At 41.8% G+C, this 26021-nt stretch overlaps 1 protein-coding gene across 5 annotated transcripts in view; it reads left to right on the top strand.

Moving 5' to 3' along the window:
* The window catches only part of FRY (FRY microtubule binding protein), a 342122-nt gene that overhangs the window by 74772 nt on the left and 241329 nt on the right, over positions 1 to 26021 (top strand). For 2 of the 5 annotated variants that reach the window (XM_055089605.1, XM_055089606.1), the window contains exon 1: positions 1637 to 1923. The exons of the other annotated variants lie outside the window; for them this stretch is intronic. In XM_055089605.1, the coding sequence (XP_054945580.1) occupies positions 1854 to 1923 (70 nt within the window). In that variant the 5' untranslated portion in view covers positions 1637 to 1853. Of the gene's footprint in view, positions 1 to 1636; positions 1924 to 26021 lie in introns of those variants that run through there. 5 annotated transcript variants of the gene reach the window in all.

Here is a 26021-nt window from a genome sequence, read left to right on the forward strand (position 1 = left end):
AGCAAACTAAGGCTTAGCAAGGTTAATAGCTTGCCCTAGGTCTCAAAGCTAGGAAATTCTGATGAGTTTTGAGAGGCTTTGTGCTCATTAACTGCAAGGCACCCTGCAGCCGCCCTGTTCATTCATTGCCAACTACAGTGAGGGAGGCACCAGAAAGGTGGGCGTGGATATTTTTGTTTTCGGATGTAACAGCCATTTTGGTAAATCCTTTGGGTCCTGTTTCACCTGGAATCCATATAGTCAAAGTACAGGTGATAGAACTAAATTAGCTCATGAAACAGAGAAGTCAATCTGAGGAGACTTCATGAGAAGAAAGTGCTGGGAGTGGAGTTGGAAATCTTGGTGGTGGAGTGCTTACCTTTTGTGTAAGGAGTTTGAAAAGCTCATTGTATTGATAGTGTCTTAGGGCATTTCAGGACATAGTCCTAAAAGTTCTCTTTAGTGTTGAATTTTTAAAAATTCTTAGTCTTAGAAAAAGTGTACTCTTTCCCTGCTATTTCTCAAATGAACTGTTGCTCTGGAAAGTCCTACCTGTGTGTTGATTTTGAGTGGGGGAGGGGTGCTCACTTTTTTGGTGAAATAATTATTAATATAGTTTATTAACGCCTTTGGAAAATGTTAGTCGTAAATGTACTGGGGAGGGGGAAGGATTCATGGTTGATGAGATGCTTAGCCAAATCCCACCTGCTCAAACGTAGCCTGTCAAGATTAAACTTCTCTTGTTTAATCGCCTAGTCCAGCTAAATAATAACATGAAACAAAAGCTAACTGAAATCAGGACACCTGATATCAAGATTTCATGGAGTAAAAAGCCATTGTGCAGCAAGGAATATAACGCGTTGCTTCTTATCTTTTGATAACATAAAAATAAGCTTTCCTGGGCTCGGTGGCTCCTAGAAAAGACAGGCTTGAAGATCCATTGTGGAGCCTGGCATTCGGTAAACAAGCCTCAGCAGTTCGTACCGTCCCCTTCGGACGCACACGTTGGGGCGGGGGAGCGGGTGCCCCTCAAAATGACAGCATTTCTGGGAAGTGCAGCTTCCACGGTGCCCGTGAAAGGAGGGGAGGAAAAAGCCCAGGCCGATATCCTGTTATCAAGCTTTCCTGCTGCAGCGGGGCGGACGGAGGGGGCTTTTCAGAAAACGTCGCTGCAAACCAGATCCCGGGGTGCCGCTTGGCTTCCTGCGGCGACGCGGTTGTGTGGATTTCGGGGGGCAGACGCCGGGGGAGCCGCAGCGGTGCAGCCGCGGGCGGCTCACCGGCGGCCGTGCTGAAGCCGGGAGGTCCCTCCCGCGGCGGAGTCGGGGCCGAGGAGTGGCTCAGGTTGAGCCCGGGGGGCGGAGGCGGCCCTCCCAGCCCAGCCCTCCGCCCTGCGGCGGCCCGGAGGAGCCTTGGGGGCCGGAGCCCGTCTGCGCCGCGTCCGGCAGGCCGGCCGAGAGACCCTCCCTCCCGGGGCAGGTGGGGACTTCCTCGGTCCCGTACCTGCCGGGCCGAACCTGTGGGCGGCAGGCAGCGGGCGTGGCTGGTTACAGCAGCTCGCAAATGCAAGCAGTGGCCGCCGCCGCCGCCTCTCGGGGCTCGGGATCAGCCCCCAGCAAATAAGGAGCCAGTTGTGGACCCGAAGGAGGAGGAGCGGCCGAGCATCTCTCTCTCTCTCTCTCTCTCCGGCCCCTCCGTGTCCTTTAAATGAGGACTTGCTGCCGGCGCCAGAGGTAGATCTGCAGAGCCTCCCTCCCGGCTGCTGACCCCGCTTACATCACTAACCTGTGACAAGCGCATCTCCACGCCCGGTACCTGCTCCCCCGGCGGCTCCCGGTTCAGTCCGAAGAGCAGCCTCTTTGTATGCCGCCGACATGGCCAGCCAGCAGGATTCCGGCTTCTTTGAGATCAGTATCAAATATTTACTGAAATCCTGGAGTAATAGTGAGTGATAGAAAATAACCGTTTGTTTGTTTGTTTGTTTGTTTGTTTGCTGGGTGTTGCCTAAGGTCCGAGAAATGAAATCTCAACTGGACGCATAGGCTTGTGAGCCGAGGAAGTTTTTTTTGTTTTTTTTTGGTTTTTTTGCTTCCATCTGCTAGGAAAATCAAAATGTCAGAGACTGAACTAGCTTTCCTGAAGTGCAAAGGCTGCGGTGGAATTACAGTAGCTTTGGTTTGATTAAATTTTCAAGTGTGACGGCCCTTCAGACGCTGGCCAGCGCAGGATGGGGCATTCCAGGCTGCATCTCCTGCCTTGGTGTTTGTTTAATGTGTTCAGGTTTTATCGAAATATTTTGTGAAGTGTGGTTTAATCAAAGGGGTGTGGCAGGGTTTCAGAGTACTTCATAATTGTTTTATTAGGGTATTGTCTAAAGAAAAAAAGTACTTAATAGTCCAAAACCTGACTCATCTTTTTTTTTTGACTGTAGAGGCATTTGCAGATTTATTTGATCTCTCCCTGTCCATGTGGATGATGTTCAGAATATGCTAGTACAGTATTGGACTTTTTGAAAAATGCTGACGTTTGTTATAATCCCAATAGTGTGCTTTTCTGAAACATAAACAAGTGAGGTGCTGACCATAAACTCATTTATTAGGATATCAGAATGTTATGGCTTCTGAAGTTGCATTTCTGACCTACTTAAAGGTTTTTGCAGTCAGGTCTTTCCAAAAGGCAACCTCTAAGGCATCATGGATCTGGAATCAAATTAAAATGAGGCCTTCAGGTGATCAGTGATGCCTTGTATTTTCTGAACAGTTTAAAAACAAAGTCTTCTTTATTTCACCAACCAGCCTTTGTACTTGTTTTGGATAAAAGACCGGCTGGTGTTACAGATCCCTAATTGTTTGAAATTTTTTAAAATTTTCCAAGAAAAAAATTTATGTTGTATTCCGTGCATACTAATTAACCTACCTGTGCTCAAAGAGCTGGCGATTAATTATCTCCTACACAAATGACCTGTGGCCAAGATTGTTCTTATGTAAACAAAAGCTGGGCAGGAGAACCTGTGCCATAATTGCTTTGAGAAGAGAGCCAAAGTACCTTCAGCCTGAAGGTATTCAGGGATATTCATCTCTAAATGATATCCATAGAAACCTTCTTTTCCAGATCATTTTGCACCACTGTATACACTATGGGGCTTGTCTGAAGCTGTTTTTCTACAAGTGGGAAGCCATTTGGGAGTAATACTGTCACCCTAACACAGCATTCCTTTGTTATAGTCATAATTCATTTATCTTGGATTCATTACTTGTGTAATACTTCACACTCAAAGGGTGAATATTCCTTTGTCTGTTTACCCTTTGATTAATGAAAAGAATTTTGACATACAAGGTTCTTTATGGAGCAGTTTTCCAATATCTGGAGAGACTTACTGTTTGACATCAGTGTGTGGTTTTGAATCATTATTTTGAGCACTTTAAGGCCAGATTATTTTCTTCCATCAATTTCTGTCATTGCCTCATTAGATAGAAAATTATGTTGTGACAATCGTGAGGCCAATGGGATTTCTTTTAAAATCTTTCTCCCCTTTTGTCTATTTTCAAATTACTCTAGACAAAGTCTATATTCTCTCCACCCTTCCTAAACTCTCCATCCCCCTCCCCGCCCCCCTTCACATCAGGAGATGGTTCAAAATGACTGTTCATTTCTACTTTGAGAGTGTCTGGGACACAATTTTGAATTCTTTCAATTCATTCAGCAAATATTTATTCCAGACCTACTGCATGCCAGGCTGTGGAGCTACAAAGGTGACTAAGACACAGCACCTGCCCTCTATCTTAATTTCTTTATCGCAGAAGAGTGAACTTGGTGATTCTCTAACATGCCTTCGGGGGTCAGAATGTTTTTCAGTCCTTTCTTAAAAGAGGAAGAGGAAACACACCTTATGCTTAGGCTTCCTTAAGCTTGTTGCAACACTAGCATAGCTCTCAGTTTTACATATTTTCAGTGGCAAAAAAGAGAAAGGAATTTGTCTGTGTGGAAGACAAAGTGAAAAACAGAAGCCTTAGGACGCTCAGCCTACTGAGGGCACCGGGGCTGAGAGGATGCACCATGGGCCCAGCATCACAAGTTTGAGAGGTGAGGAAGCCCCCCTCTGCCACATACCCGAATGGACAATCAGGTCTCTAATTATGTAGTGGTGCTTATTTATAAAAGTACAGCAATTAAAAAGCAATAAAACAAACTCTATAACCCTGGCTGACTGCTTTGCAAGGTGGTAGTAAGAGGAAAGATGATTCTGTGAGTATTTCCAGGTTAAGATTTCCATCTTTTGTTTTTTTTAGATGGCACATTGTAATTTTGTGTATATTTGTCTCCTCTGAAGAATTAACAAGTCAATTATATCAGTCATTGCCTGGTGAGATGTATTAGCTTTTCGCTCACTGTTCATTTTGACACTCCCTTCTTCCCTGGCCTGCCCTGTCAGGCTGCCCTTTCATTTTAATGGAGTTGGGAATTCAAATGGCCTTGATGTCTGGAAATAAAATGTCCTCTGTAGACTTCACTGCTTTCCTTATCTGCTTGGACACCTGTCCTGTTGCTTCCTCCCCACTCTTATCCAGGACTTCCCCAGCTGGTCAGTGATTCTCACAGCTGCACCCTCTTGATGGCCATGGCCATGGCCACCATGGGCCCTCTTCAATTTAACCCGGAATATTGCAGTGGTCTCCTCATGGTTCACCTGACATAGAGCAGCCTGGAGAGGCTTCTGCCAGCTTTTCAAAGACTATATCACAGCCTCCTCTGCCCCCGAGTGTCAGGGACCACCATACAGGACCCTCTTTGAATTCCTTGCTCGTATTCGCTCATGTTGTTTCTCTGTTCCAGCCATAGTTAACCTGCTCCCCCCTCTGCATTTCACTAACTTGCTCTCCAGTCCATGCCCGTACACACGTCAGCCCCCTAACCTGGCACGCCCTCACCTAGAACACACAAGCTGCAGAACCAAATAGGCCTGGTTCAGAGCTCTGATTCCTGCATTTGTGAGGCCTTGGAAAATCAATTAACTACTCTCTGCCTCAATTTTCTCATCTGTAAAATGGAGGCAACAATAATGAATACCTCACAGGAGTAAATGAGGCATTAAGATGTCAAGTACTTAGCACAATATCTGACACATTGTGAATCTCAATAAATTTTAAAATAATGTTAATGTATTCCAGTGCTTCCCTTTCTTCTAAACCCACTTAAAACCAAACTTAGACCATTTTTCACCTTAGCATTGACAGCCTCCCTGGAGTATTCCATGAATAGTCAACATTCACTACAGCCTCTGCTTTGGGCCATTCTTTTTTCTAGATTTACTTTTTATCTTTACCCCCTTTTTCACCTCAGCTTCTAATGGACTATGCTTACCTTCCCTAAGTACATACCTTCCAGCAGCGTGGGAGATGGCCTGGGAGTATTCTCAGTGGCAGAAAGTCATCTCGGCCTTCAGGTTCACTACAGAAAATGTTTAGAGCAGATAGTTCCAAGCTATTTCACGAGAGAGGAGGGCTTGCTTTGTACTGATGCACGGAGCTGCTGGGTAGGCTCTCCTGCTGATCGGAAACTTCTAACCGGCGTTCCTTGGGTTTCTATCCACCCCATAATAGCCAGTGAACACGGGGCCCAGTGGATGAAGGGGCATTCAGGGTTCATTCAACATCTCCATCTTTCCAGGGCAGGACAGTTTGTATCTTTCCTACGATGTTGACAAACCCTGCTACCCCATAGAGAGAAATCTTTAATGCCTGTTAACGCTTCCAGGGAATGAGAATTCCATTGACAAACTGCTCTGGGGAACTGAACAAGCCCCTGGCCTGTTTTGGAAGGGACTGCTGTACATTATAAAATGACTCATGGTGCTGTAGAAAAACTTGCTTTATTGGAAGAACGGGGTGTGGCATTTTTCAGATACGTTGTAGTGAGATAAGTCATGGTGGTAAGGACAGTATTTCTGTCCAACATAGAAATGCTCGTTAGTATATGGTCAGCTCTGGGGACGAAGAGAAACCACGTTCAAGTAAGGATTGAAAACATGTCCGATTCACTGCAGAACGGCACTCATTGATCCCTATTTATGTCACCAGGATACTGCAAAGATGCTATGAGAAAGCCTTAAGAAAAATCTCAAGATGTTAGTTCAGTTAGTTTTGCAGAGTTGGTTTAAAGAAGTAGAAAACTAAAGAGGTTAACCAAGTTGCCTAAGTCCAGCAGAGCAGTACAGCTCAAGTGCAAGCACACCCACCTCGTTCTTCTAACAATGGGGAGCACCCAGCACTGTCCCAGGCACTTAGAGGAGAGTTACACCCGTGTTCCTGTAGCCATGGTCACCTCTGCCAAAGTTGTGAGAAACGGAACCCCAGATCAACACCCGCTCTCTCTATAGAAAAAGTTGATGTGTCTTGGGTTTATGGTGGAGGAAAATTTGAGGTTTGTATTTGCTTTTGTTTTTGGGGGTTTTTTTTTTTGGTTTTTGTTTTGGCTTTTTTTTTTGGTTGAAATGCATGAACAATCCTAGAATCTAGAGTAGCAGTAGCTGCCACAGTGCCTGAGGGCCCACCCTGTGTCAAATGTTATGCTTGGTAAATTATATGTAGGGCAAATCACATCACTATTTGTCCAAACTGAGACACCTTTAAGAGTGAAAGTTAATAATTATGCTGGGACACTAGGCCTAAACGGGGACTGCCCTGGGCAAAGGAGGCCATATGACCACTCTGTTTATTATCTTTACTCTTTCCAGTAACCCTGCAAGGTTATGTATTATCTACATCTTACAGATGAAAATGAGAAAAATGAAAAAATGAGAGTTGAATAAGTGGTTTGCCCAAAGCCAGAATGGCAGTAAGTGCCATAAACCCCTCCCCCAATCCAGTCGATAATCTGATTTTTTAAAAATTACCCATAGAATGAGCAAAGGATCAAGAACATTTTGGGGAATTTAGTGCTTTACGGGTACTTTCATTCTTGTTGGCTGAGGACCCTGTCAATTCTTCGCCTCCTCCTTCCCTGTCTAGCTCTGAAACCGCCCCCTGCCCCGCCATCTCAAGACGCAGTGCTGGAGAATACCATCCCCTTAGCACAGACCTGTTTGAGAGACCTAAGTATTAACAGCTCTTCACTCTGATTATTAATATAATACGCAGCCAGTTCTGTGCCTTATGGTCATTTGATTTCACACACACACACACACACACACACACACACACACACAGGATTATAGTAAAAAGGTACATTTCTTCTGGTAGAATATTTTATGTTGATTACCCCCATTTGTAAAAGTACATGTAAATACTTAATTAAATAGCTCAAATAAATAAGAATATTTTAATGGTCTTCTTTTAGAATTGTCCTTTGCTTATCTTGTTGGGGTTTCTCTGCTCTGTTGTGTTCTTTTTGGGAAACAGTAGCAAACCCCTAATTACCTTCAGCAGTGAGAACAGCGAGACTATTTCCAGGGATGATGGAAATCTGTCTGTAATTCGGGTATCTCATTTTACCTGATAGCTCTGGTTTCCGCCACCATAAAACCCCCCACGAGACTGGCCACACAAAATGATTCAATTTCAACTTCCTTGCCTACTTTTGCATACTGCTTGCAGAAGTTGCCGGCAAGAACCGAAATAGTCAGAAAGGCAACCAGCAGTAGGCAAGAAGGAGAAATGACCTGGATATTTTTACAATGTGGGAACAGACCAGGATATTTGAGAAAGTTGCCAGTATTTAGATGTTTCAACTGATATAACATGCAAATATGCCCTTTATTTAAAAGACATCTGTTTCAAAACAGTTTAATACCCATGACTCATTAGTTCACTTTTGGGTACAGTTCAAGGAATTGAATAGATTCCATGTGTCCTGATCATCTTATTAGTTACATCTATATTTTTGAGCCCGGTGAGATGTTCAGAATGTGCTGGGCTCAGAAGTAAGTTTGGGCTGATGAGAAATGGCGTTTTCCTTGTGTTGGAGGTGTTCTATAGATTGACAGCCCTGAATATAAGCCTTTTGTGCAGGTTCTTTGTTAGTACTAAACCTTAAATTTTTATAGTGCCTTGCAGTTTGCTCAGCGCCTTCAGACACCGCATTACCTCATTTGATGAATGAGATGCATTGATTCTGAATAAACTAGCTTCTTCTTAAATGCTCCTGGTTTGGGATGAAAAGGCTTAATTCTCCCAAAGTTCAGCTTCTGTGGTATGAGATACCCATACGGCATCCCATAGGTGTATTTTGTGAGGTTTCAGATCAAATGAACAAATAATGATCTTAGTCCATGGTCTTGACCTTTGAATGGGACTTTTTAAGTGCAGTATACCTTGGCATTTATCACATAAGACATACAGAGGTGAGTCCATCCAAAATACATAGGTATTAAAAATTCCCGAATTTATTTGTACCCTAGCATTTCTTAGTCCTCTTTTTTTAAACACCTAAACATTTCTACGTTTTCGCAACATGGTGCCTTTTGGGAATCACCGACTATTTGCAGATGACCCCAGTGCAGAAGGTTTAGCAGGCACCGACTTCCTGGAGAGTGGCATTTATGGAAAAGATAGTACACAGCTTTATCTCTTTTTTTTTTCGTACTAATCTCTCTCATTTGATAGATCCCATTCATCATATTCATTTCAGTATTGTTCCACTGTAGAACTTTTGGCTATATGAATAAAAGAATGCTCTTTCTTTGAGTTGAAATGTATCTCTCAGTTTTGGAGGAGCAGTGAGAATAGCCTTTTCCATTAGAACATCTTTACTTACTTTTCAATGCTGCCTTATACTCAAAAACTTACTATCTTAGCATCAGCTTTTCTTGGTTATTACTCCAAAATGTCTTGCTGCTTGACAGTGTCAAAGACGCAAGGCAAATGCTATGCATTACTTCTTTCTTGAGCTTCTTCTGTGCACTAGACACTCTGCTTTGAGAGCTTCATAGCTGAATCAGACCTGGGTCCCACCATCAAGGGTCTCAGAGCTTCCCTCCTTCCTTCCTTATTAGAGTCAGGATTCAGGACTATTAGTGCAGAAGTTCCCAGGACTAGGAGAGGATCCAGTGATATTTTAGAGACACTGTATGCCCCGGAGAATTTTATCTGGGAGGATGTGTTTGATAGATTCTGTTGACTTTAACCTTCTGGATTTGTACTTTAACTGCATCAGAGAACTATTGGAAGCCTGGTGTTTGCAGGCAGGGTCCTGTGAGGGCATTTTCCAATATTCCTCCTAGCAGGATGGCTGAAGGAGAAAAGGAAATGTAAATTAGTTACTCAGGAACGCTTGACCAGATGTCAGTATTTGGGAGAGCAAGGGTTTCAGATAGGCATTCTTTACCTTAGAAAAATGTGAAGAAGAGTTACGATGTTTATCAGAATTTTTGCGGCGTGGGACTAATTTAAAGCCATTATACTTCATTTGGAGTGGTCCTCTCACTCTTCAGCATATTTGGGGGATTAGAGAGAAGGAATGTGTATGTATGTGTATGTATGTGTATATGTGAATTATATATTTCTGTACGTTGTTTAATGATCATATATCTCACCTATGTTCTTACAAACACTTCTTTATACAGAACGTACAAGCACAAGCATTTAAATTTTAGTCATCCAAAACTCCAGATGCTAAGTAGTGCAAGTTTATATTCTGCCAGCATATCAGGCTCTGTAATGAGTCTGATTTTGGTTTAATTCCTTTTTACTGTTTAGTCATTTGATGAGCTGCAGATGGAAATTTAAGCCAAAGCCATAATATTTCAGCCAGTACTTTTTATGCTACTGTAAGGACTTGTTGTCATGTCAATTTAAGGGAGTTGAAATCTTTTCCAAGAAGACATTCAAATCTACATTAAGGGCTTTTATCAACTCTAATTTGATATACAACTCTAACTGCCTCTGCTGTTCTCAATCAATTGCAAAGTGCAAAGTAGTTTAGCAGTGGAAGACAGCTTTGAAATTTCTAGTATTTCTCGGCTAATGCCACAAGCATAGCATTATGGAAATATACAATTAAATCTCCGTTAAATTTTTTTGTCCTAAGCTTAAGAAACACTAGGCTGACTTCTCTGAGTCTGGATTTAAACAGGTAAATATATATTTTGGCAGCCACGAAAAGGAGAGGGTATTAGATTAACTAGGGCAATACTTTAGTAAAATTCCATTTGAATGTTATATTTATGTAGGAAGGATTCAGCAGATCAGTACTATGATTTATTATGTAACCGTCAAATCAATAAAATGCTTCAATTGTGCAAATACAAGATTAGGTTTTCCTTCCCTGTTTTTCTGTTAATTTTCTGTGTGTGACCTTGATCGTCTCCTTCCCTTACTTCCTTGTGTGAAAGGAGCAAAGCTGACACTGTCTAGCTATTTTGTATGAAGGGTTTTGAATGCCTCCACTGAAAAAAGAGGTTTAGGTAAACATCGTAATACTTGTCAGTTATTTCTCCTGCCCCATTAAAGCCAGACCAAAGGCGGGTGAGCTGTACCTTCTTGAACTTGACTGATAAGTAGAGACCAGTCTCTGACTTTCTAAGCTTGGTCAGTTTCTTGGACTAGCTCGCTCTTCAGTATTCCGAATAAGAAAAAAAATTGTCACACTACACAGCCTATCAGGTTCTTTTTATTATTTTTACAGCAAAGTGACTGTGTGTCTAACTCAGTGAATTTGAACAGGGTTGTCTCCAATCTGAAATGTGGCATTCTTGATCCAGAGCCGGGCATTTCTTTCTGCACAGTAAGATATGGTGTTTATGGAGACTTGCTGGCATTCTGGAGGTTTTATAACATAGGATCGTACAGCCAGAGGATACGCTTCTAGGTTTTGGTAGATACCGTGTTTCAGTTAAGCTATGTTGAAATAAAGTAGTTCGTAAGGATGCAAGATGCTATTAAAAAATCTGTCTGAAACATTGTTTGGTTTATTATACTGTTCACCTTTACTTAATGCCTGCAGCTAGGTAGAAAGCTCTGTGACAGCTTTAAAGAATTGTAAAACTAGAAAAGTTGCTCTAGATAAGCATACTGCCTATGACTTCAGCAAATTATAAGCAGTTAGTTTAAAGTTTGCAGGTTGGAGTACCAATGAGAAGATAAATTGCAGTTTTTCTTAGAAAAAAAACCCCCTGCTTTTCAACTTTTTAGTTTTTGAAAACCACATTTGTAACAAATCTTCACTAAAAATGAGGCCTTGCAGTTGAATGACAGCATGGACTTAGCCTTAGTATCACTTGAACTATTTCAGCGCCCCAGAATTAATCTTTTACTTTTCTTTTTTTTTAATTGAAGTATAGTTGATGTACAATATTATATGTTGCAGGTGTATAATATAGCGATTCACAGTTTTTAAAGGCTATACTCCATTTGTAGTTATTGAAAAGAATTGGCTATATTCTCTGGGTTATACAATACATCCTTGTAGCTTTTTTTATGCATAATAGTTTGTACCTCTTCATCCCCTACCTCTATATTGATCTTCTATTTTTCTAATGAGAATCGTAGCTTCCTTGGGGGAGTTTATAGAGAAGCCCACCCCCTGCTGGGCCACACTGGGTGTTTGGTCTCCCTTCCCTCATGATTTGATAGTGGCCCTGAGGCCTGTCCTCATCTTTTCTTCTAAGACAACCTGTCCTCTTTCTGTTTTACTTGACGGAATACAATTGCAAGCAAATAGGAAAATGAGACATTTAAGTCTTCTCATTTTGCATTCCGTTTACTAAACAAACCCCCAGTCCTTATCATTATGGGAAAGTTAATCCTAGTTTATGCCAACTGAGGTATCAGTTTTGAAGGTGTTTCAAAACGTGGCCCATTTTCAACTGAAAAAAACTGTTTTTTTAACTAACAATTTAAATGCTTGAACTTTAAGAAAGGTCACAATTATGAATGAGAATGAAGATTCTATCACAGTTTAAATATCCAAAAATCTGTTTTACCTTAGCTTCTTTTCTTTCTCTTGTTAACTGTTCTATTTGCCATTTCAATGATTAGTACCATTTTCTTAGGGGGGCAAAGAAGTTGAAATTCAAATTATTATCATTGTAATTAGTCAACCGCTTTACTTATTTAAGAAAAAAGGGAAAAAATATATATAAATTGGAAACTACTGAGTAGGATTCTGAAGATCAGTGACTTTCATTTCTAAATCCTAAATCCTTCTTGTCACAACTCAAAATACAGTAACATACCTGCCATAATGGTATGGTTAATACATAGAGCTCACTTTGCCATCTAGTAATTTGAAATGTGTCATTTTAGGGTGCTTTCGCCATCCGTAATAGATAACTTGATAATGGCTGAAAGAATAAAGACTTAATTAGCTTGCCTAACCACAGCCTGGATGGAGCTGGGAGGTTCTGAATGGCTTTAGAAGCTGGAGGACCCAGACCATTCGATCTTTTTTAGACTTGTCACTGCATGATTACAAAATGGCCACCTTAGTTCCAAATATCTTTGCTTTACTTAAGAGGAAGGAATGAGGCCCAGTTTAGGTCTGTCTTCGGGCAGGAAGGAGAAGATTTTGCCGAAAACCCCAGCAAACTTCCTCTTGCAGTCCTCTGACTGGAATTGGGTCACATGCCAATTACCGGCAAAGTTGAATGGAGTTACCATGTTGGCTTCGACAAATCATGATGCATACCCTGCACTGGGGTGGGTCCACCTTCTGTTAGACAAGACTTCTTTCTACCTGCTACCTGAACAGAATACTCTTTTTACCAAGAGAAAAGGGTAGCAACCAATAACAACCCCCCTAAAATATAAACTGTGCAATGGTAGATGACTATTAATCATCACCTGTTGTAATATAACTTCGCATTAAATGCAATAATAGTAGCTGATATTTATAAGCCCTTATGACGTATCAGTGCTGTATTAAATGCTTTACCTGCATCATTTCCTCGAATCTTCACCATGACCCAACTTGGCGTATACCATTTGTAAGTGACAGAGCTGGGAATCAAACCTAGACTCTAGGATAAACTCTAAATTATGCTACCTCTCATCATTATTTGTAATATAAAGATATTGATTAACAGTAGGTGAAATTGATGAACCTCAGGTAGGAGCAAAAGTATATTGACATGTAATTCCTAATAAGTTACCTCAGTGGTGTTTGTCAAGAAGCAGTGGCAAAGAGTTCGAGAGCACTCAAACTAAAAATTCTCTATCTCTTTGCCTCCAGTTTCAGAAAGAGGAGAATTTTCTGATGTTTTCTTTCTTATGCCCATTCAATAAGAACTTGAGTCTGCTTTTTTGTTTTAAAGCAAATTGTAAGGAAGAATATTATTAGATGAGAAACTTGAGCCCTTGAAGATTGTACCCAGTTCTCAGCTGAAAGAGAGAAAAACCAAAGGAATGTAATAGGTGTATTAAAATCTGTTGTTAGATTAAAATGAACAAATACAGTATTAATTTGAGGGCCATCTGACAGTAGTAGATGAAATACCCTTAATCTTGTCATTACCCAAGAATGACAAAATGTTTTCCTGTTTTCAGATGTTTCCACTTATGTAGAAATGTCAGTATTTTCCAATGAGGTTTAGATTTCAATCTCATTGTTCAGATTCAGCTACTAATTTGAAAGGGCCTTAGCTTGACTCACTTTACCTATCCACGGCCCCCATAAGCTAATCTTGCAATGGTCCAATAAGAAGAATTGGCTGTGTTTCAGCCAATGTGCTAAGCACTATCTCATTTAAACTTAAATCAAATCCTACTGAGGCAAATCTCATCTCATAGATGAAGAAACGTAAAGCAAATAAATAAATAATACACACATACCCACATAGAGACTTGCCCAAGGGAAGTGCGTGAATAAGTACTGGCTCCTGGATTCGATTTGCTTCTGTCTCTGGAGCCTCTATTCCTGTTGGCAGCCCAGCAGGAGTCATGCCCAGCCCCCTTCTCCTGTGATGATTTCCCACCAGAATGTTTGAAAGAGGCAGGTCCTCGCTTGTTCAGCCCTCAGTGCAAGCTTGCAACTGTGATTCAGTTGCTGGGGGAACTTCTGGAATGCATGTTTCTTCCTGAAAATAGGAAAAATTCATTCTTTGCCACTCTGATTGACCTGTTGCATCCAGCCTTTGGACACAATCTGTGTAGACAGCAGAAAAAACAATAACAAAACGCTACTGAATTCTAATAGAGATGACTTTAAGCTGGACATGGATCAAGTTCCTGCTCTTAAGGAAAGGATTGTCCAGTGAAGGAGACCTGCATAAATCAATAATTACAATCAGGGCTTCCCTGGTGGCGCAGTGGTTGAGGGTCCGCCTGCCGATGCAGGGGACGCAGGTTCGTGCCCCGGTCCGGGAGGATCCCACATGCCGCGGAGCGGCTGGGCCCGTGAGCCATGGCCGCTGAGCCTGCGCGTCCGGAGCCTGTGCTCTGCAACGGGAGAGGCCACAGCGGTGAGAGGCCCGCGTACCACAAAAAAAAAAACAAAAAACTGACCAGGAGCCAACCCCATGAAAGATGAAATGCATCTCTGAGTAAGAGTGACAATAGTTTGTACATAAATATCACTCACTGACTCCGAAGGCCAGCTTTTCTCTGTAACTTCCCTGCTTTGGTGACAGTCGTCTCCAAAACTGACTCTTTCCTCAGCAGCCTGGTGAAGCTGTGACTTCATCTCTCTCCTCCAGGTCCCTCATTGTGCTCATTTTCCTCATCACAGATGCTGCAATTTCTCTACTGGTCAGGACCAGGCAAGAAACCGAGTCCTTTTCAACCCTTCTTTGTCGTTCGCTCAAAACATGGCTGAACCTTCTCGTGCTTCCCTTTCCACATCTGGATCTCTCTCACCATCACCCCTGCCACAGCCTTGTTCCAGGTCTTCATCGCCTCCCATCTGGAGCATCAAAACTCTTCCTCTCCAGACTTTCTGCTGCCACCACCTGGCCGCCTTTCCAGGACGCTCTGGTCCTTGCCACATCCTTGCGTGGTGGCCTCCACCTTTGTTCTTTTAACTGTGTGCCGGCACCGAGGGTGAGGTTTCCACAGGCAGGGCTGGCACGATGTCTGTGGTAGCAAGCACCCCGAATGATTAAAGTGTCATTATGAGCTCAAAGTCATCCTCTGAGCTCATTGTCTGGACCGTGTGTATCCAAAGCGTCTGTTTGGGTAGGTTTAAGAGTTCTGCAGAAGGCAGAAAGGGCTCCATCTCTGACCCACGCTCTGTAACCACAGTCATGGCCCAGGGGTGGGGTGGAGGGTTATTGTAGTGTTGGGACTGCACTTTAAGGTAAAAGGAATAACACAGACTACTCTGCGCATTTTCATGCTGCTGAGATTTGAAGAGTCTGGATTTGACGGGCATGATGCAGAAATTAAGGAAAAGCTGGCCTAAAGTTAAGTAAAATACCACGATCTAAGTGTAATTATCTGCTAATAAAATAAATGAACTCAGGCAAAGGATCTAACTACTCATGGAGTGTCCACACTCCAGTGATGGAAGGCCCACTCAACAATTCTCAAGTGTCCCTTACACACAAAATAACAGTCATCAAACTGGCCCAATGAACTCATTAAATATCATATTGTTCTGCCAGATAAGGCTCTTGTTTTAGGGATTGACTCAGAGACTGTCACTTCTTGGGCCAGGGGAATGAAAGTACTCTTCAGGCTCTGGGAAAAAGATAGAAGTTGTGGATACTGTTCCTAGGCCATCCCTCCCATCTCAGTCTGTCTGATTGGACTGTGTGTTATATTGAAAGATGACTACTCGGCTGATTTATTCAGCAGTGTTTCCATGAAGTTTCTGCTATAGACCCACACAATGGAGAGGAGGTTAGAATGTTCTTTCTGGACAGGGTTCAGCTAACGCCAAAGAGCAACCCAGGCTTGATGGTGCTGGGCTGGCATGGCAAAGTCATGTGTGCTCAGAGCTTGAGTCCAAGCCTCCATCTCCTTCCTTGTAAGTGGAAAGTAAGCCACATCCAGAAGAGTCAGCCAGGAGTGTCATCCCGTTTTATTTGCTTTTATTTTTTTCTTGCTGAAAACAGAAGTGAATCACACTCTTCACGGAGCCTTGCTGCCGAAGGAAATGGTGCAATGCTGGTCACGTGGCACAAAGGAAAAAGGCCCATCATGCAAACCTAGTTCTTCATTGTGTTCTGGTGTGAGGAGAGGTTCAATCCCCACGCAGGGAAGCAACATAGAACTGGGATTCTTAAACGTGGATCCTTTTTCTACACGGAGGAACCATGTTTTACTTCATTTTTGTCTTTTTTATTCTTCTGCCTTTTCCCATTGGATTCATTAATTTTGACTGTAATACAAAGTATGGAAAGAATTGATTTAAGCTTGTTTGATTTACTTTTTCTGTATGATTTGGGATAGTTATGAACGTGTGCTTTGCCTTAGCCCGTAACTTGCTATGTGACCTTGAGCCTAAGGTGCTTCAACTCTGATTCTGTAGAAAGGTTTTAATATACATCATATATATCTTCATAAATAAAAGGTATACATGTATATTTAATATGCCTACCATAAAGCCTTATTAATTAAATGAGTTGATGTTTATGAAATGTTTAGTATACAGCCTCACTTGTAATTGCTTGATAAATGGTAGCCATTATTGTTATGAATTTATCTAACGAATGCTTGTCTAAATTCCTCTGTGAGTTAATGGTTTTATCATGTTTGCTCATTGCCAAGACAATAGGACAGGGACCAAAGAGTCCTGGAGTCTCTTTGTGACATCTTCTTGTCTTGGATATCTGGTCTTTACCACTCCCTGTAGCAGACATTTCGGTAAAGAAGTATGTTTCTGGAACTTCAGAAAATAAACCATCTGAAGAGGTCCAAGTTGAAATACCTTCCTTTCAACGTCAGAGTTGTGTGGAGTGACTGCTAATACAGCAAGGTATTAGTATGTGCTCCAGTTGCAGCCTTTCCTGTCCGTGTCGCATGAGTTAAACCATAAGCACGTGTTTTTTGGACCTGAGCCAAAGTCCTCTCCCAAGTGTGAGTTCACTTGTCACCTTCAGGGTGAAGTCTTCTCTGGCTGCCCCGCTTCCCCTGCCCTTTCTACATACCCCCAGTGTAGCAATGGCCACATTGTTGTGTAAGCGTCCTTTGTGGTCTAGGTCCCTCCTGGGATAGGAATCCTCTGTCTGTTCATCGTTCTATTCCCCAGACCTTTCCGGGCACACTGGCTCTTGTTAATAAACTGTCAAATGTTGACAGTAAATAAAATGACCTGAATGGGTGTGGGAGGCTTATGGCCAAACTTAACTAAGCATTTATCCCATCTCGGATCAGCCCCCAGCAGGCAGTAACAATGTTTTGTATTTGGAGGTTCTTTCTTTTACTCCAAGCGGTAACTCATCATCCACTCTCAGCTATAAAGTCTCTTTCCTTCTGTGACCCTCACCTGTTTTCCTGGAGTGGATTTAACCTGTTAAATTGCACCTTTGTGTTCACAGAACTCAGGGCCGATGTGTCCATGAAACTCATAATGAAGTGACAGTGAAATAATTATGTAGTAATCAGCCAACTTCAGGGACTATTTCTGTGGTGAGGTTTTTGGTTTTTGTTTTAAATCAGTGAACACTGTCAAAGATTGCTCTCTATAAAAAAGTATTAACTTATTCCTACATTCGTCGAATTTAACTTTACTTTTAAACCTTCCAGCCACTTTTGCCAAATTGGAAGGAAACCATTCTCAGTGAAAGTACTGAGCTAATTTAATTCTTTACTGATCAGGGTCTTTTTCCATGAGAGGGATGCCGCTGTTTCACATTTGGAGAAATTGATTGCCTTAGTAGAAAAAAAGTTCTGAACCCAGAGATTTCATGATGATGACTATGGTGGATGTACTTGGAGCCTCGCCCCAATTGGTCATGCCTCAGGGGGCTTCAGGAAGTTCCTGCAAGTGAATCAACAGTCTTCCCCTTCTCTTCTTATAAATTATTAGATGCCTACTTGAGTAGGGCACCGGGCTGGATAGAGCACACTCTGCAGGCCTACCTCCGGCCTTCTATGGGCTTTACAGTCAAAGACAGCTGGCTTTGATGAAAGGAGAGTTACAAGGAAGTGGCAGAACAAAAATGCTGATTAGATAAATATTCTCTCTGTGCCAGGCCTTTTGCTTGGACTCAGGGATACCGACATAAATAATCATCCAGAGGATAAAGTGATTCATCTTTTTATGTGGAAGAAGGCAGAGCCTTCTAAGAGGCTGTGACATTTGAACTTGAAGAATGCCACAGAAAAGAAGGGAGAGTGTAGAGGGAGATCGTGATCAGATGCTGGGAGGAATGAAATTCATGGGTTCAGGGAACGACAGCGGGATCACAGGGTCCCAGAGGGAGAGTGATGGTGGTAGCCATAGACACATGGGGTCAGATTATACGGCGCATTCATGAGCTGCTGAAGGGTCTGGGCTTTATCCTGAAAGCATCGGGCGAGCCCCACAGCTTTTTAAAGCCAGGAGCAACGTGGTCAGATCCCAGCTCATGCTGGGAGTCTTGGCTGAACCATGGAGGTAGAGAGGATCTCTGTGAGGAAAACCCAGGAAGGAGATGACAAGGACTCAAAGTCAGGTAGAAGGAGAGGTGCTGGAGAGGAGGGAACCATTTCAAGCAACTTGCCTGGAATAGAGTTGCCTGGGCTTGGTGTCCTCCCTAAATCTAGCCTGTGCTTGATTTTAATGCACGGTATAAACATGTATGATGATGTAGCTCATTCAAGCTGCTTAAAAGAGAGAGCGAGAGCCGGAAGCAGTTACCTGGGAACAGTGTTGGAATTATACGTGGAACAGAAGTTGTGCTCTTAAAGTAGAGTATTTGTGTTGAAGCTAAAAGGTGATGGTGGAGTTAGCTCTTGACAAAACTCAATTGACGTAGTGCACCAGAATAACAGGCATTTTGCTGTTAATGTAGATAGCCTCTGTTGAATTTGCTTCATGTTTATTCCCAGGTTATAGATTGACAGAGGTTTTATTTTTCAATAAAATCTAAAGTTTAGATGAGCAAGTGACGTTGAATCATTTAAATGTACACATAGGGCTCTAACGAGTGCTGCATAGCCCACTGGAATACTTCGGGATGTTTTGAGGGTATCAGTTCATCTAAATTGTCTAACCAATTTTTGTAGATGGAAGTCTCCCGGGAAAGTGTAATTTTCACAGGAAGGCCAGACATCAGGAACAGGCCCAAACAGAACACTTCTTAAGAAACAAGGTTCAAGATGATCTCTGTTAGCTGCTTTTTGTTGCATTCATAGCCATACATGGTTTGGTCCTGCACGGACAGACAGGACCTGCTCTCACTTTCCTTTCTACCTTCTGGGGAGAGCAGTGTGCTTTCCAGGCCCATGTGTACTTCTATAAATTGCTCTAGGAGAAAATTTCTCCTAGTCTGAGGCAATTTGATGATGACATATTTTTCTGTGTTTTTGTGCCAGTTCAAACTCTGTCCCATTAGGCTAGTTGAATCAGATTCTCCCAATGCCTCCTCCCTGCCCTTACGTGAGGAAACTTCTGGAAGTTGTATTAACTTTTGTGGTCTGCCAGGCATGGCAGTAACTACTTCAGAATGCCGCAGAGTGCTCTGTAACAATTAATAAGTCATGGCAGGTGACATACATAAGAAAGTAAGGCAGACATGCACCTAATTTGTCATAAAACAATACCGTAAACCTTACGCCTATACTGTCTTGCGCCCTCAATTCTCTGAATTATAACTTAAAGTTATAATTATGTATCCACCACACACAGTATTCAGGAAGACACATCAGCATGTGAACAAGCTCTTAAAAAGCCCCTTAATAATGAGGATTATTTAAGTAGATGAACCTAGAGCAATAAAGTTGGGACAGAAATAATATGGCTACTTTATTTTATTTATTTATTTTTTTAAAAAAATTATTTATTTTTTATTTATTTTATTTTTGGCCGCGTTGGGTGTCTGCTGCCGCGCGGGCCCCCTCCAGCTGCAGCGAGCGGGGGCTACCCCTCGCTGCGGTGCGCGGGCCTCTCGTTGCGGTGGCCTCTCTTGTTGCAGAGCACGGGCTCCAGGTGCATGGGCCTTTCAGCAGTTGTGGCGCACGGGCCTAGCCGCTCCGTGGCATGCGGGACCCTCCTGGACCAGGGCTCGAACCCGTGTCCCCTGCATTGGCAGGCGGACTCCCAACCACTGCGCCACCAGGGAAGCCCTATATCAATACTTTAAACAGAGAAGTTATACAGTAACAGAACTCCACTCATATAGATACATATTTAAATATTTCCATCCCTTTCCAGTCCGATAGCTCAAAGTTATTGCATCCCAGGATGTGATTGGGTGAGGAAAAGAACTGTTTCCCTTTTATTTGGTTAAGGGAGGTTTTGTGGTACAAGTCGGATTTGTAAAACATCTTTGAAAGAGAAGATGTGTTGGCAGGATTGGGAGGAAAAGGTATGTCAAGCAAAAAGTGTGAAGTTGGTGTGAAGAAGCAAAGGAGAGGAGTGGTGGGATGGCTGGCCAGAGCAGCTGAAGGGAATTCCAGAACTACCTCCTGGAATGAAATAGAAGCCCACCAAAGCTTCAGATGCACATTTGCCGGTTTAGCTTTCTGCTTGAATAGGAGCCCATTTTCCGCAGCGCTCAAAGTACTTCTGGGGTTTCAGGTGGGGATTAACTGATGAAATGATTCTGCTGTGGGAACAGTGTGAATTGAGGTTGTGGTGTGCCTGTATTGCTCATGGAAGTCTGCATGAGGAATTGACATCTTGTCAGATCGTTTTACCAGGTTTTCTTCCCACGCTGATGTGGCTTAAAAATTAAAGACATAAACAAATGAATAAATATTCATTGAGAATATACTGTGTGCAAAACACTGCAGTAGGAGCCAGGTGAATTGCAAAGAAGTGTGAGGTACTGACCCCAAAGAGGCAGGCAAGGTGGAAATGTATATTTAGTAAGAATGACGGTGGTAATACAGTGGCTATCACAAATCCGTGTGTACTCAACTGTAATGTGGGCGATATAGTGAGACAGGGCTAAGGGAGTATTAAGATGTTTAAAAATCTGTTTCCTAGTCAGTTTTATATTTTTGGTTTTATATGGATTTGGCTGCCATGGGGAAGCATTTAATATCCGAGATATCTTTCATGGTGTTTTTGCGTCTCAGCATCTAGGAGGCAATCTGGTAGAGCGGGAAGAGTACAGACTTCTGAGTCAGGAGAGCTGTATTTGACTCCTTTTTTTCTGGCATGAATTGAGTGTGCGATCTTGGACAAGTTACTTTAATTTTCTCAGCGGGGATAAAAGTAACCACCCTTCAGTCTTGAAACCAAGTTCCCAGTCTTACCCAGCCTGATGGTTTTTGGGTTTTTTGTTTTGTTTTGTATTTTTTTTGTTCTTTCTTTTTTTGGCCACACCAGGCGGCATGTGAGACCTTAGTTCCCCAACCAGGGATCGAACCCGCGTCCCCTGTAGTAAAAGCTCGGAGTCTTAACCACTGGACCGCCAGGGAAGTCCCCCTAGCCCCATAGGTTTTCAAGTGATTAATAGATGTTTGCTTATTGAGTCAATAAATCAATATTTTTATCACCTATTTGTGAATATTTATGACTACAGATATTTACTAATTCATAGATATGCAACACTGTGGCTTTTCTTAATGGCTTTCCATGTTTATCACAAAAATTGTTTCCAATATGTCTAAATTTTATAAAGCGGTAATTGGTCTAGAGAACAGCATGTACAATAGAAATATAATGCAAAGCCTTTATGCAAGTTAAAGTTTTCTTGAGGCCACATTAAACAGAGTTTAAAAGCATCTGAAATTAATTTTAGTATTTTACCTAGTCCAGTATATCTAAAATATTATCATGTTGACATGTAATCAGCATAAAAATTATTAATGAAACATGTTATATTCTCTTTTGGGGGAATAATTCAGTGTGTATTTATCTCGTACCACCAGCACATCTAAATTTGAATACCAAATTGGTCAAAAATACTTGATCTCTATTTAGATTTCATAAAACTTACAGTTTAAAAAAGTAGTTTTACGTATGCAAATTATTTACAAATGTACCTAAAATTTTTCCAGTAACTGAATCAAGCATCAGGTTTTCAATTTTAAACTGATTCAAATTCAGTAACTCAGTTGCACTAACCACATTTCAAGCGCTTAATAGCTATATTTGGGTGGTAGTGAACAGCACAGGTAAAATTATCTTGAATTATTTTTCAGTAGGTCCCCAGACTTTTAGGCAGCAGAATCATTTCATAAAAAAAGTAAAGATTGGGCTTCCCTGGTGGCGCAGTGGTGGAGAGTCCGCCTGCCGATGCAGGGGACAGGGGTTCGTGCCCCGGTCCGGGAAGATCCCACATGCCGCGGAGCGGCTGGGCCCGTGAGCCGTGGCCGCTGAGCCTGCGCGTCCGGAGCCTGTGCTCCGCAACGGGAGAGGCCACAACAGTGAGAGGCCCGTGTACCAGAAAAAAAAAAAAAAAAAAAAAAAAAAGGAAAGATGTTCTAAACCTGGATTTCACTTTGGGAGTTACCTTATACTGAGTATGATTAGTGGTGACTTCTGGCACTCAGCTTGTTCTGCCTGCTAGATTTATGACATCTCCTTTGAATGAAGCTCTCTAGATTAGCCTAAGGAATGTTTAGTTGCTTTTAAAATGCTGCAGAAAGGTCGGTGTTTTTTTTGGTAGTAGTAAGCAGATGAATAGTCTGGGTCTCCAGCTGCTTGACTTGCCCAAGATCCCATGGCTAGTTGTGGGGCAGGTATCCCTTAAATCTGGACTTATGGGTCCTTGCTGCCCCTTATTTTGCCTGGTTTAGGTGCAGGTGGATCCTTGATGCCCTGCTTTGGACACCTTACGTCTTACCTGAAGGAGGACCCTTTTTCAGGCCATATTTTTTGATTCTCAAAAATATCATCAACCCCAAATCCAAAGTGGAGTGTGGAGACCCTATGGTATAGACAGAATGGTCTCAAAGAATCCTTGGGCAGAGCCAGGCTGTGGAGATGAAGGTCGTGGAGAAAGAGGCTTCCTTAGTAGTAAAAATGTATGTGGCTAAGTGCCTTCTTCCTGCTCCTTTACTGACTTGTAAAGGCAAAATTTAACTTAATAGAAAAACAACCATTATAGTCCTCAAACTAGTGGTGCTTTTACTATGTACATTTCTATTGTATAAAGTTCTCTTTTGGAAATGTCTCTTTTTTGCTGCTAAATAAAACCAGTAAAGATGATTCATAAGCATTGGGTGGAAATGGATATGGGATACTTGGCTGAATGATTCCTAAATGTTCAGTGTGACTGGTTTTTAGACACTGTTGGCTTCTATATGCTTTCTTAATGAATAGTCAAAAGGGATATGAGCTAATTCCTTGAGCTCCTGGCATTACCTATTTCACCAGAATTTACATACTTTATAGAAAAGGTTAATGTTTTCAGGACCAGTCAAAACTTCAAGTTCGGAAATCTTTGTTTAAATGATGCTTTCTTAGATGCAAGTAGTTGTTTACTCTCATTTTAAATGTACCCATCTGAGCTCCTCTTGTCAAGTTTATTGTATTAAGCATATAGATGTTTTGGATAAAAATATGAAAATCCTAGAAGTTTTCACCCTCTACTATTGACACACTAGTACATCGTGAAGACACCCCCTCTTCTGTTCTGGGCCACTAGTGAGAAATGTCCTTACGGACTATTAAGGATGTCCAGGAGACTTACTCTAAACTAAAGGCAGGTATTGCCCTGCCTTTGGCATTGTCATTAATTGTGTGAATGCTTTTTAGAATTTTTGCTGCTATGAAGTGATCATTTGTTACACATCTTGCCTTTTGATTTTCTGCATCCAGTTTGCTGAGGGTTTAAAAACTGAACAAAAACCTGCTCGATTTGTGTATGAACAAAAGTTAGACTTGGAGTAAGAACTTGGATTAGACTCTGTATAATGTACTTGGATTTTGTGACATCTATTTGGGCAGAGAAGCTGTGAGGCTGTTTTAAGATGAAAAACACATTCAGGACAATGTAAGTAAACCCCAAGTTTTGGGGGGTTACTTCCTGATTCTTCATTATGTTTTGAGTTGTAAGTATGAGGTTACCAGCTTGATAGCTCTGTTCAAGCTGGTAACTATTTTAAACTCTCCTATGCATTCCCCTGTCTGGGGAGACAGTTTACAGGATACTCAATTATCATTTATTATTAAATATTCCCAGAGGCCACCAGTAGCTTCCAAACCTGGCTGTATATCAGAATCACTTGTGGAGCCTTTAAAAAAGACAGATTCCAGCCTCACCAGAAGTCGGTGAAATTTGTACTGGAATTTGTACTTTTTAAGAGCTCCCCAGCTTTGGGTAAATGGGCTTTTGTCAGGCCCCTCCCCCCCAAATAAATGAGTTAAACGCAAGAAACAGGATCAATGCAATGTTCCTCCAATATAGAGTAATTAAAAGACTGTAGGCTAGGGAAAGATCCAGTTAGGGATTGCACGTATAGTTGTGGGACTCGGGAATGTCTCTAGGCTGATTCATCATCAGAGAAAAGTTTTCGGAGAGAAAGCATTTAGAGCATTGCTAACACACGTAAGTTCTTTCCCTTCTCAGTAGCATAGAACCCCCTTCTGATTTTCCTCTCTAAGGTTGGGCTTAAGTGCACCTGGTAATTTACAAGAGCATGGGTGATACACAGGTTTAAAGAGAGCCCCTGTATAGGTTCAGACAATCTGTATATAATATGTATTGCATACCTGTTGGTAGAATACTGCTTTAACAGTGGCTGGGTTCCAGAGGGTCCCTGTGCCAAAACAAACCAGTATTTTCCTAGAGGCCTTCCTGGCAAACATTTTGGGATTGCATTTGTTTGTTGCATATGTCTTCAGGTAATGACATGATTGGCAGTGGCTACCTACAACTCGAAGCCTGTTTATAGCCATTACCTCCAAGCATAATGACACATTGTCTTTTAAAGGTTCTCTGCCCTTATGGTTTCCACAGGGAAGGGGCAAGGCTGCACGTGATGTTTGCTTATGTTGTACTTAATTTGGTTCCTACCCTAAGACAGCCTCAGAGGTTCTTTGTCTCTGAAAGATTTGTTAATCCAAGTGAATGAATATATTCTGTACTATGTTATCTCATGGAAAGATAGTGAAAAGAGATAATCCTCTTGACACTGGCATCTATCATTAACTGCCACATTTCTGTGGTAATATTTTAACACTTGTATTTACTAAATTTCTAGAAAGACTAGTGTGCATGTGATTATGCAAATGAAATGTAACGTCTTATTACTGAAATATTTCATTAACTATATCCCAAATTGGTTCTAAAGCCTCAGTGAGAAATGTTGAGTGTTTAAGACCAATGATGGGGGAAAAAAAAGAATTATCAGCTTGAGTTTCTTATGACTTTAGGGTTTTGATATAGGTTGTGTTCAATGTCACCACTTTAAATGCTGACTTTTTCTTCAAGCTGGAAAATTTCTTGAGTTGGTGTCTAAAGGATATTTTTTGCTTCCCATAATATAATAGAGTAGATTGACTGTACATTAAGGAAGGTGAATACAGTCTAATAGGCTACATTTGATGAGAGTGGTTATATAATCTAACCTTCATGCCAATAAAGTAGCATGAAGTAGTATCAGTCGGTCAGTAGCCTAGAAACAGTCTTTGCCAAAACAATAAGGTTAACTAGACACACTGAGGAACGTCCTTGCAACTTGTAAGCTTGTGAAGACAAAAGCAACCGGTTTAGACTTTCACTTGCCCTTAAAAATATTTGCAGTCAAGCCACCATGCCACACAGAAACAGAAAGGAAATTTTTATGAATATTAGATTAACTTTTTTTTTAACACCTTTATTGGAGTATAATTGCTTTACAATGGTGTGTTAGTTTCTGCTTTATAACAAAGTGATCAGTTATACATATACATACGTCCCCATATCTCTTCCCTCTTGCATCTCCCTCCCTCCCACCCTGCCTTTCCCACCCCTCTAGGTGGTCACAAACCACCTAGCTGATCTCCCTGTGCTATGCGGCTGCTTCCCCGTAGCTATCTGTTTTACATTTGGTAGTGTATATATGTCCATGCCACTCTCTCACTTTGTC

Source organism: Physeter macrocephalus, chromosome 13, assembly GCF_002837175.3.
Source record: "Physeter macrocephalus isolate SW-GA chromosome 13, ASM283717v5, whole genome shotgun sequence".
NCBI classification, from domain to species: domain Eukaryota; kingdom Metazoa; phylum Chordata; class Mammalia; order Artiodactyla; family Physeteridae; genus Physeter; species Physeter macrocephalus.